Here is a 13175-nt window from a genome sequence, read left to right as displayed (position 1 = left end):
AACTCATCATCACAATCCTAAACTAGCATAAGGATTCTTCGAAGTTCTGACACTAAATACAGAGAAAGAATTCATGTACCTGATACATATTATTACCAATTAGTTCTTTAATTGGTTTAGCTCTAATCTGCCACATTAGTAGGTAGTTCTATAGATTAAATCTAACTTAAAGAAATCTAAATTTTAACATTTTTGAATTTTTAGAATTTTTAGAACTAATCCAACCACTACTTTCACAAAAGGGAAAACCAAGATCCAAGGAAACTATTTCAAATCACAGAGTTCCAATATTATTTTATCATTAACTTTCTTAAAAGTATTTCCTTCCAATTCTAAGATTCCCCTAGACAAGATCTTTTCTAAAGCCCAGTTAAGAAAATCATAGAGGGACTTCCCTGGTGGTCCAGTGGTTAAGAATCCAGCTTGCAATATGGGGAACGCTGGTTCGATCTCTGCTTGGGAACTAAGATTCCACGTGCTGCAGAGCAACTAAGACCGCTTGCCAAAACTAAAGAGAAGCCCACAAGCCCGTGCACCACAATGAAAGATCCTATGTGCCTCAACTAATACCCAATGGAGCCAATAAATAAATAAATATTTTTAAAAATCACAGAAATGCATAAACAAGAAAAACAGAACGAGCTTACTGGTATGAAAGAGATAAGACGATTCAAAGTTATTGATGAGCAAAGATACTGTAACTTCAAAGCGCTCTCTTTTTATAGTTAATGTCCTAATCTATAATGTAAATCACTTAACATTTACTATTAAGGGACTCACTCTCATTTAAATACTCCTCATCTCTACACGACACTGCCAATAAACTAGACAATTACAATGAATGGCACAGGACTTGCGTAATGACTCATTTCAAAGTGAAAGACTTAATGGAGGCACTGGGAGTAGGTGTTGATTTACATGAGTGGAAAAGAAATGAAACCTGAAAATAGTATTAAAAAAAAAATCAGCTGTGGACTGGAAAGTTCAGACAAGAAAGGCTGGGCTAGGTAGCACAAAGCAAGTAAGAACCACCTATAAAGTTAATCAAGAAACAATTATAAAACATTTAAAAACTTTTGTCATTAAAATATGTAAGAACCAAATATAAACTTATCCAAGAAGAGATTCTAAAGAAGCTCTACAATTTTGCCACTTGAGATAAAATAACTAAGACTTCATAATTCATGTACTGCCTCTCAGTTTTTACCCAAATGTTTATCTATTTAAAACTCTTACCTGAAATTCAGCTGTTTTAGGATTACTTATGTGGACTGCCTTTGTTGCAGAAATATCCAAACCCAGTTTATCAGCAATATCTTCTTGGGAGCACTAAGAAATACATAAAAATAGATCAATATGGAAAAGCAACGACTAAGTCTTAAAGTATTTAACGCTGTAACAATCTGTGATGGTCTCATGGCAATGTGGATTATGTAAAGCAGTAAACTAAGAATAAACATATCAAATTCAGGTCCACAGCGGATGCAATTTAACATTAATAGTTCTCTTACAATCAGTTCTAGCAATGATGCAGAGCTCAAGTACATTTTTTACATGGAGCTGGTGGTATAACCTGTACTTGGGCCCTCCTAAGCTAGCCTCCCATTGACCTTACCAGTCTAATCTCCTACAATCCCCTTCTCAGTCCCTGAACTGTGCACTCTTCCCTACCTTTACCTGAAACGCCCTCCCTGCCCAACTTGCTGCTGCCATCCCCCATGGCTCTACTTAAAAGACATCTCCTAGGGCAGATACTTCGAAAGAGAATACACTCTTAAGAAGTGTAAAATCTAGAAGCTTAGTAATACAGCTACCTTAAATCCTGTTTTGAAGTAATCTCATGGATGATTTAAATATTAATTAAATAATCCGTCAACAGATTAAAATTCCAGGATGTTATATTTGGGAGAAAACTCACAGGTCATTTACTCAAAGCTTTTCATTTCATAGATGCCCCAGCTGAGCTGCATCATTCATTCATTCACTCGTTCATTTAACAGTTTTATTGAGTTCCTCCTGTTGGTCACATACTATTACCTGACAGGTATAACAGCACTTGGGGCATAGCAGTGAACAGAACAGACACAATCCATGCGCTTTTAGAGCTTCTATTCTAGTTGAGAGAAGCAGACAACAAACAAAAAAGAAAAAAAGGCACCTCTTCCACCTCTTCCATAAAAATATCCCTAACGACTCTAGTCAGAAACTCTCTCTCCCTCCTTGGTGTTCATATGGCTTTCTGTTTTGACTACTACTGTAACCTCTGCAAAATCCATAATGACTTGTGGCAGAACGGTGGGACTGAAAGCAGAATCAAATGGCCTGAACTAGGACATTTAACTTCTTTGCATATGTGCTTCATGAAGCTCCAGGTAATGAACAAACTCCTAAGCACCCACTCACCAAAAAGAGAAAGATACCTGTCACCCTCAGAAACCAGGACAGTAGGCAGAACTATGAAAATAAAACTCAATGACTATGAAATACAGCAAGTCTAATAAATCAAATGAGATAAAGCAAATATAATGCTTGGCACTAAGTAATCAAAAAATATTAATGATGACAATTAATAAGTCATGATTAAGAATAAGCATTTACCACATATATTAATGCGAACTTTCTGAAAGAGTTTAAAAATTAACATGAAAACTGATGTACCATCATTTTACTCTTTTCTATTTTCCAACATCAGGTGATATTCATTGCACTGTTCTACAAAATTGTTCTCAAGGATTAAGTGGTCTGTATTTCACTTCGAAAAAAAGAATGGGTTTAGACCCATTTTATGCTGTTGCCAGTTTCAATGACTTCTGCCTTGCTCTTCTGGGAAGGATTCTGAAGACACATCCAGGCACAGCAGAAAAGAGCTCCCTGAACCACCACAGCTGCAGCGGTGGAGAATGGCAGCAGACACACTGTGAATAACCATTTTTTCCTTCATAATATGCAGGAGTTTTTATAACAAGATTTATATACAACATGACCAATCAATTAGGAAATGCAATTTACACGATGCAATCTATAGAACCAGTACTATCTGTATAAAAGAAAAAGGCCCCACAGACACATGGCTACACGGCTAGGAATCTGAGCGACCCTGCACTTCATCGTGATGATGGACCACAAGGGACAGAGATAAGAAGCACTTATATCAGGTATCCTGAACTGGGAGTAGCTGGTATACTGGATGAAATGTTTATAAATGTTAATATTCATGTGTTTATTTTAAAGTGTTAGAAAAAGTATAACAAGTAAATGAAGCCCACAATTTTTACAAATATTATTCTTATAATAAGGCTAAAACAGGTTTTTAGTTTTAGAAGTGAGCAACTTTAAAAGAAAATATTACAACTAGTATGCAGATACAGCAAAAATCATAAATTGTAATGATGGTAAGGTGGCTGACTTACACCTGGGAAGCCAAGGGCTGGGTTTTAGGAAAAGAAGGACTGTTACTCTTATACAAAACTAGACATCAGGCTTAGTGATGCTTAGGTTTGCTTAGAAAGTATGTAACTTTATAAATACCTTTTATGTTGAAATTCCTATAGGAAAACTGTTACTACAGATCTGAAACTCTCTAGCACCTAACTCCCACCACCCTACCCCATTCACTGTGATAATGTGTTGACCTTGCTCCACAGGGCTGCACTGGGAGATGGAATCATGGTCACAAAGCCCTTCGTGGAAGACAAGCTTTCTCTGCAGAGTAGCTACTGGTCAGGAAGCAGCGCATGTGCTCCCCGTGAGATGCACGGGGCTACACAGTTACAAAACCAATTCCTCTGCCACTTAATATACTTATAAAAAATAGAATACATTTCCTTATGCTACTTTTTGTATATCATTTTACATGAAATCATTGCTGTTGACTACATATGTGTATGTGGTAGGTATGTGAATGACATGGTACTCAAACTGAGCATTCACAGTCTGACATAAGGGAAAAACATTCCTCTGGAAGTCAAAAGGCCAGACTCTGGTCACGGTTCTCCTGCTATCTGTAGAGTAAACACTGCTGGGCACTTATCCCTTCTCAGCCTCAGGCTTCCTTGCTGGTACAGTGCCTGGCATGTAACAGACGTTCCATAAATGTTGCTGAATAAGTGATTGCTAAACCAGAAAAAGGAAGGTGTTGAACTAGGTCTGGCAGGTCCCTTCCAACATGAACAGCCTATGAATTACAAATGCTCAATAAAGTGACGCCAGAGAGGCTGCATCTCCCCACCAACCCTCTGTGTACTGGTCGTAATTCCCACTACTGCCTTCTGGAAATACTTTTAAAAGACTGAGAATTAGGGCTAGAATTAAGTTGGGGGCAGCTTTCCTGGTTGTTTTGGTTTTTGCCCTACATCGTTAAGCTGAAACGGACTTGAAGTACACTATGGGCACCACAGAAAAGCTCAGCAAGAGAGAAAAAGAAACTACAAATTGTATACACATTTCACTCTCTTCACATGGTCAATATGCTGGGGGAGGGAGATTTTCATCTGATTTTGTAATAAAATTCATTTCCTGATTTAGGCCTTTTATGTCAGCTTTTCAACTCGAAGCAAATGTTTGTGAACATGTTCAAAGACAAAGAAATAAGTTTAATGTGGAACAGTCCACAAGCCCTTAACCAGGGCGGCATCTAGTGGGCATGGTCACAAGCAAATTAAAACTAAAAATTCTAACAATAAATTTGGTTATGAAATTCACTGCAAACCCTCAACAATTACATGAAACACTAAAATACACTGTCATCTGTCATTTAAGGTAACTTTTAGTCCTTCATGCTCTTCTGTGACTCAAAAAAGAAACCTTCATTTCTTTACCTAAATTATACAGTCTCAAGTAACAAAGTTATTCTTCTAGAACCTTGAAATTTTAAAAATTTTTATAAATTCATATAAGGAATCATAGAACAAGTAATTCAGAGATTCAACGAAAACAATCAGCAGGGCAGAAAAAAGCTCGTACGACATACCAGAGCAAAGGTAAGTGCTTCAGTGAATCCCGCAGCTGCCATGTCGTGTCTTAGGAGTTCTGTGAGTTTATTTAGGGGAAACTGGGGGGAAGAAATTATTCCTCAATAAAATTTCCCATTTTTTTAAAGAGATTTATAAAAAACTTGTCATTTAAAGGAAACCACCCTTCCCTCCTAATATGCTGCCAGTCCCACCGTTTCCCTACACTGCCCCCTCCCCCCACCTCACTACCCCAACATTCCTACCCAGATGTACAACCCCCCCCCCCACACACACACACACCACTTCTGCCTTCAGGCCCTGGATCAGAAAATGAATCTTCTACTTAGAGACGTAAGAAGGTCTCCACACTCAAAACCTGTCTTTCTTCAAAGAGCTAGTCACCACAGGTTTTCAACGTACTCTAATCCATCAGGCATCTGTTTTGTATCCTCACCACAGCAAATGCCTCTCAGAGCAGAGCATGTCCAATACTGCTTAATTCCTACGTTCTGTTTTTCTCGAAGCCTTCCTGGCATTCAATAATAAGTTTCTAACAATAAGGAGTGTTTATTTAAGGGTGCAATCTTACTTGATTAGCTATGGTGTACGTTTTCGGGAGAGTCATCTGAATGTTGTTATATCCATAAGCAATAGCTGCATCTTCTATGATATCACAGGCGTGGATAATGTCAGCTCTGGTCGGAGGGATTTCAATCTCAATCTGATTCCCATCACCTGTGACTTCTGACTTTAAGCACATCCTGGTCAGAAGCTTGGCAAGATTTTCTGGAGTTTCTCTGAAATAGGAATGTACAAACCATAAACTTCACTGAATTATTTAAAACACGTTTATATTTTGTTTTAAAATATGCTACTACCTGAAACATGTCTGTGAATTCCAACAGATACCAGACATCCTAACTGATGTTCTATCATCACTTATTACTCTGAAGGGATATCAAAATCCTCTCCAAGTGTTCTTTCAGGAAAAATTAAGTAGTCATATATGCACTTCATTTTTTAATTCTCTTCAACAGTAAATACATAAATGAAGTTTTCAGAGCATACCTGATCCCAACTTTTTTGTTAATTAGATCAGCTCTCACCATCTCCTTTCGATAAGCCAGTTCCTTAGAGAGAAAAAGAGTTTGAGAAGCTGAAATCAGTCCCGCCAGATACAGGATTAACCTCCTTCTAATTCAATTCATTGTTGTTGCAGTCTCATTACCCTCCCAAGACACTGTCATTAGAGCCAGACATCAAAAATAAACTCAGTGCTTCAAGACATCATTTGCTACATGATATTCATATATGAACATTCTACTTGCTAGAGAACTGGAACTGCTTGGAAATATTATAAAACACCAAACATTTTTCTCTTTTACACGGTCAATCACCATTCTCTTCAGCAAAACACTAATCCATTACATTATTTCTAAAATGCTTACAAATCCTGAAGATTTTCATTTTCATCTCATGCAAGTAGGTGTTTATGACCAAGAAAGAATAATTCACGTCACATTATACCATCCATCATACTAAATCTAAGAGTGTTAAGTCATTCCTTTCCTATCATTTTTTTCAGGTGGGGAAATGCAACCATGCCCCAGTTGTAGCTATCAATCTGCTCCAGGAGACAGGCAGGCTGGAGCATCTCATGAGTTAGTACTCATTCTCCTTCAAAGAGCACCTAACTCTACCATGTGACAGAGGAACAAATACACATAAAATCCAGGCTTTCCAGCAACTTTGGAAACATACTGAGTATTTCTCATCATTAAATTATGCTCAAAAGTGCAAGTGCCACCAGCAAAAAGCCCATAAATTTAAAACCCTGTTTGGACTCAGGTAAGGATAATGGGCCAGAGTCTTGCTATTCAAAATTCAATTCTCACAGCAGGAGCACTGTTATCACCTGAGTGCGACCACCACCATGTAAAGAAGCCCAAGCTAGCCTCCTGGATGATGAGAGACAAATGACCTGTTCACCCCATTGCCAAGAAGCAGACACGCAGGTGAGGCTATCCCAGGTCATCCAGCTGCTAGCCTACCAACCAGCTGGAGCTCAGCAGCGATCAGCCCAGCCAGTCCTAACCAGAACTACCCTGCTGACCCACAGAATTCACCATATAAACAAATGATTGTTGTTTTAAGTCAGTAAATCTTGGGGTAGTTTGTTACATAATAAAAGCTAATTGATAACAGCAACTAAAACCAATTAAAAAAAACTGCTACAGCCCACAATTTCAGTTATGCTTTCCACAGTTACATATTTATTCTGAATTATAATTAATACTCTAGAATAAAATATGATGCTAAATACTAATGTTTTCAGGATGGGGAAGGTTTTGATCTTGGCAGGTTTTATCTACTTTAAAAACCACTTAAACAGTAGAAACTATTCTAGGCTCTGAGTCACTTCATAAGTGACAGAGGAATCATGAAAAATCCAAAGAAAAAGAGCTCAGGAAAGAATGGCCTCACTGAATCAGAACCACACTAAATGACTGTGACACTGTAAGAATGTGTCAAAATGGTCATCTTATATATATAAAGCCATCTTGGAGCAAAAAGCCCAGTCAGTTAAGAATAATGCTAGTTTAAATTTTTTATCAAGATCCCACGTCTTCACAATAATCATGCTTACTAGCAAATGAGTCCTGGAATACATTTGGAATTATTTATTAGTTACAATGATGGCCTTCCGCAATTGTTAATTCAAGTGTGAACAGACTAATTAGATTTGGAGGGCTGAGTAACCTTAAAAGGGGTGAAACTATAAATTACCGAGTTACCTAGTTAATAAGGGAATAAACCACAGGAACTACGGCCATATAATGCTGTGCTGTACTGCAGTGTGTTAGGCGTGAAGTGCGGTATAATACAGTGTGCTGGGTCTGTCTGGGCTTAAATGCTAGCTCCACCACTGAATAGTAACAGGCAAGCTATTTAACATCTCAAGGTCAAGGGCCTAATAACAGCACCCACCCTCACAGAGTTAATGTGAGGATTAAATCCATGTAATGCACATAGTATAGTGTCTGGCATGCAGGTGGGTGGGTGGACAGACAGAAAGATCACAAGCCCTCTACAGCTGCTATTATTATTATATTATTATTGCTGCTGCTGCTGCTGTCAAAGTCCTCGTCGTCATCAAGCCACTTCCTCTATACTTACTGGAAAGGTATGTAATTTTCCATTCGGAAAAACTACCTCAGCTGCTTCAACCCTGAAAACAAAGCCAGAAATAAAATTAAATAAATAAAAATGAAACTTAAGGGGAAAAAAGAGCCATACATTCTAGAAATGTGTGTGGTGAACAAAACTTTCACTTGGTCTACAACTGCAGCCTCAACACATTCAATCTATTCACATTCACAACACTGCTGTCTGCATCAGTCCTCCCATACACAACATTACTATGCCATTTCCTGTGGCACCCATGTCTCTTCAGGCAGTGCCTGCTTGGTAAGTTCATCTCCCAGTCCTGCAAAGCACACATCCTCAATGAACTCCTTGCCAATTTGATACACACGGTCCCAGGCTTTACCAGGGTCATGCTGTTACACAAGGAAAGCTGACTGACACAACCACTAAATGCAAATCAATTTAAGAAAAAAACAAAACAACACTGCCCATACAATTTCAGTCATACTCTCTATAGTTATACATTTATTTTGAATTATAGTACTCAAGAATAAACTAGTAGACAGTAAGAGCCATATAGGTTTGATAAGTAATTTTTTAATAAAAATTATTTTATTTTTAATTTTTAATTTTTTTATTAAATTTTAAATTTATTAAAATTTAATTTTAATTTTTTTATTAATTGGAACAAATACAACAGTCTTATTAGTACATACAGTATATATGCTTTGCTCTTATATATGATTCTCTACCTTTGTTTAGCTGTTCCTTTTGCTGTTTGTCCATGTTTAGTCTCAAATCCTTGAATACAGCTTAAATTTCATTGCCTCCATGAGGTCTGCCCAGATTGTCCCAGCTAGCAGTAACCTGCCCTTGCAAATGGCCAGAACGTCACTGAAACTTTTTAAAGTACTTATTTTTCACTTTATACATTATTTGTTCATGTCTTAGCTCCCCAAAGAGATTATATATTCTTGTTACAGGAACCACATATTTCATCTTTATATTTTAGTTCAAGGCCCCAGTGCTTTGACTTCAGAACAACAGTCCATCACCAATACTGAATGAACTTACGTGAATTGATTCTCACAATATTCACTGAATGTGGTGACAATGACATCAAGAACTATTTTTGCCTGCAAAGGAAAAAAACAAATATTATGGTAATCCATAAATATACCCATTAATATTTCACTCATTAATATTAATATTCAATATAATTTAGTCTCCAAAGATCTGAAAAAGGACCTGTATGTATAAATTTGAAAGAAAAAAATGGAGGGCTTCCCTAGTGGTGCAGTGACTAAGAATCCGCCTGCCAATGCTGGGGACACGGGTTCGAGCCCTGCTCCAGGAAGATCCCACATGCTGCAGAGCAACTAAGCCCGTGCGCCACAACTACTGAGCCTGCGCTTTAGAGCCCATGAGCCATGACTACTGAGCCCACATGCCACAACTACTGAAGCCAGTGTGCCTAGAGCCCGTGCTCTGCAACAAGAGAAGCCACTGCAATGAGAAGCCCACACACTGCAACAAAGAGTAGCCCCCACTCACCACAACCAGAGAAAGCTCCAAGCACAACAAAGACCCAACACAGCCAAAAATAAATAAATAAATAAGAAAATAGATCTTAAAAAAAAAAAGTGGAGTAAAAAAAATTTGCGCTTGAGTGGGCCTGACCTTATCTTCAGGTGTTCTGCCTTTATGCAGTTCTCTGAGAGTTACAAACCATGACTGAGACAAAGCGTTTATTTCCCCACCCCCTCCCTTGGGTTCACCATATTTCAATAAAAACAGATAGCTAACGATGGCAGTAAACCTTATCAATCTCATAAACCTCTGCAGCCAGATGCCAGACTCCTGGCCCAACCACTTACCAGCAGTCTGACTTTGCACAAGTTACTTACTTACTGTCTTTGTACCTTAGTTTGTCTGTTAAGTAGAGATGATAAAAGTTCGTACCTCATTTGGTTAATATGAGGATTAAGAGTATGAGTGTGCGTGTGTATATAAAACACATGGAGCAATGCCTGGTACACTGAAGGCCATATGGATTTGTTAATTTTTTTTTTTAATTAAAAGAATGCTTAGAAAAAAATACAATCACCTTATCAGGATATATGCTTTGCTTTTATATATACTTCACTCATACACAAGCTTCAGGAAAGATATTCAAGGTCTGCTAATGTGTGAATTAAAAAAAGGTTTTTAATGGGAAAAACTATATGACCCTGATAATATTCCTGAAAGCATATAAGGTATATCAAAGTTATAAATGAAATATCTTACAATGATCTCCAATCCTATAAGATGTATGTGAATGCCATTTATCTGCCCTACTTCTGTACTCCAGCCTTCTCCTGCCATTCAAGTTTACCTTTCTTAATTTGCTTAATTACCACCTCACTCTATGCCTTAACATGTCTAAAGAAATCATATGCCATAGAAAAAAGCTTTCATAACAATCCAATCTAATATGTAGTGAAGAAAAGTGACTGAATGACTAGTATTCTACATATTCTAGATATCTTTGTGTGTATAAGCCGTTTATCAATTTGCTAAATGAAACTTTATACCCAGCTGCATTTAATTTAAAATTTTAACCAAGTACACAAAGGTACGAAATTAGCATTCAAATTATGCCAACTAAGATGAACACTTTATACGGATGGCATTACAACATATATCCCATCCTCTGTTTTACAGTAACGTATTTGGCTAATTCTCTCACAAGACGAGGAGTTCCTTGGAGTCAAGAACATGTAACTCACTATTAAATTCATGGTCTTGGAAAGATAGTAGATGCTCACTAAACATTTATCAATTGAATGAAAGCACTATAACTAAAGTACAGAATAGCTACATCTTTCTAATTTTCTAAATTTCTAAAATATGTCCCCACCTACAAAATAAACATATTTTAAAGTTTAGCCATATGGTCTTGGCCCAGAAGTAAAAATCTATCCTGACAGGACAAAAATTGAATAAAAGGTTTACTTACCTTAGTAAAGTCAGTTCCTGTGCATTCAATAAATACATTTCTAGTATTTACTGTTATTTTGGAATGATTTCCTGTAACAAACACAAAATAATCAGTTTCAGAAATAAAAGTGCACTAAAAAGCTCTACAGAACAGAAACTACATTTTAATTTAGAACATAAGATAAGCTGACACCTCAGAGGTAAGGAGATACACAACTTTTATTCTAAGCTCCCATTCTAAGCTGGAGAATAAAGATAAAATAAAAACAAGGCTTTACTGAGTGCATTCCACGTGTCAGGTGCTTAACAGAAGCTGTCTCATCTCATTCTCAACCACAACCCTATGACGGGGCTGCAGCAGGCAAGATAACTAAGATTCAGAGATTAAGCTCACTGACCACGATCACAAGCTATTCAGCAGCAAGGCTAGGATTTCGGTCTGGCTTACTCCAAAGCCCACTGTAAGTACTAGAGTCCAAGGTCTTGAGGAGGAAAAGATTCTCCTTCCCATAGTGAATCAAGTGAACCCCGTTTTTACCTCCAGAAAGGCAAACATCTACGGCTTTTGACATCACTAAAATCTGTAAATATGTTCAAGCTGCTTCTTCGACAAAAGCTTCAGAAAGGAGTTCAGAGGGTAAAATTCAGTTTTAAATTTTTAATTTAACTATAAAACAGCAGCCCAGAAAGAATCTGACTTTGAGTTTAACTAAATAAACTATCAGCACTCTTTGAAGGAATATAACAGAATCAAGTGACTAGCACCAGAAAATAGTTATAAACTTATAAATATGCACACATATATAAATTACATAAAAAATCACCAGTAAAATACTGAAAAAATGAATGAAAAGAACTATTGCAATAAAAACCACAAAAGACCTGAGATTCTCACACTGAGTGATCTGACTGACTCAGCCAGGCGTATGAGAATTCCACAGAAATGCTGAAGAATAAGAGGGAAACAGCAAAACACCTATGATGCTTAAGAAATAACTTACCATTGATGATTGGAGGCAGTGAAAGAACGACACCATTGCTATCATAGATAACTGGGTACAGAGGTTTATTTTCAATTATATGTAAATAATGTTTAAGGTGGTTGTCAGTCTGAAAAAAATTAAGTTAAACAAAATTAGCCTTTTACTTCTATCATTGTAATTAGTTTATATACTTATGTAGCAAAAAAAGGAGGAAAAAATCAGAAAAATAAAACAGCCCCCCAAAGTTTTAAATGTATAATATTTCCTAATATAAATTAATATCTCAGAATCCTTATACAGCCTCATCTCCTACTGGGGAAAGATGAGACCATAATTGTTTTTCAAGATTGAAAACAGATTTGCAGAGTAAGCCTGAATCACCTTAAGCAAAACACAAACGATACAAAACTATTTAGATAAGTAGGAAGAAATCACTTGCAAATCAGGCCAACAATGACAGCTGATTTTTCCAAATGATACCCACCTCTTCTACTATTTGCTAAATGTAATTAATTATTTATTTGTTTGTTTGTTTGTTTATATTTTTGGCTGCGTCGGGTCTTAGTTGCAGCACACAGGATCTTCGTGGCAGCACTCAGGCTCCAGAGCACATGGGCTCTGTAGTTATGGCTCACGTGCTCAGTAGCTGCAGCTCAGGATTAGGTGCCCCTCAGTATGTGGGATATTAGTTCTCTGACCAAGGATCGAACCCGTGTCCCCTGAATTGGAAGGTGGATTCTTAGCACTGAACCACAAGGGAAGTCCCTTGTTAAATGTAATTTAAAGTGACTACTGAAATCATTTTCACTGCTGGACTCTATAAAGTGCTAATCATGGAGGCAGATGCTTTGTAATACTGCATGCCACAAAAAAACTAGCTCAATCTCATTGTTCTTTATATTTGCATGAGTGTTAATTATACCTAAATATGAATATTACAAGGTGGTATGACCTATTTCAGTGGTTCTCAACCTTGGCTGTCTGTAAAAAACACCTCAGAGGATAAAAGAGTAATAATAAACAAAACTATGCCCACATCCCACTCTAGATAAAACAAATCAGGTTGGAGTCCAGACACTGCTGTTTTTCCAAAAGCACTCATTACATTGCC

At 37.2% G+C, this 13175-nt stretch overlaps 1 protein-coding gene across 2 annotated transcripts in view; it reads right to left on the bottom strand.

The window, feature by feature from the left end:
• FARSB (phenylalanyl-tRNA synthetase subunit beta) overlaps positions 1-13175 on the bottom strand; it is a 73851-nt gene that overhangs the window by 41935 nt on the left and 18741 nt on the right. For both annotated transcript variants that reach the window (XM_057745572.1, XM_057745573.1), the window contains exons 7-14: positions 12083-12191; positions 11101-11171; positions 9174-9235; positions 8130-8181; positions 6021-6082; positions 5542-5749; positions 4970-5050; positions 1237-1329 (exon numbers count right to left, since the gene is read on the bottom strand). In XM_057745572.1, the coding sequence (XP_057601555.1) occupies positions 1237-1329; positions 4970-5050; positions 5542-5749; positions 6021-6082; positions 8130-8181; positions 9174-9235; positions 11101-11171; positions 12083-12191 (738 nt within the window). The remainder of the gene's footprint in view (positions 1-1236; positions 1330-4969; positions 5051-5541; positions 5750-6020; positions 6083-8129; positions 8182-9173; positions 9236-11100; positions 11172-12082; positions 12192-13175) is intronic.

The sequence above is a fragment of the Hippopotamus amphibius genome, chromosome 8, assembly GCF_030028045.1.
Source record: "Hippopotamus amphibius kiboko isolate mHipAmp2 chromosome 8, mHipAmp2.hap2, whole genome shotgun sequence".
In the NCBI taxonomy this organism is placed as follows: domain Eukaryota; kingdom Metazoa; phylum Chordata; class Mammalia; order Artiodactyla; family Hippopotamidae; genus Hippopotamus; species Hippopotamus amphibius.
Note: the sequence above shows the minus strand (reverse complement) of the source record. Positions and strands in the feature narration are given on the sequence as shown.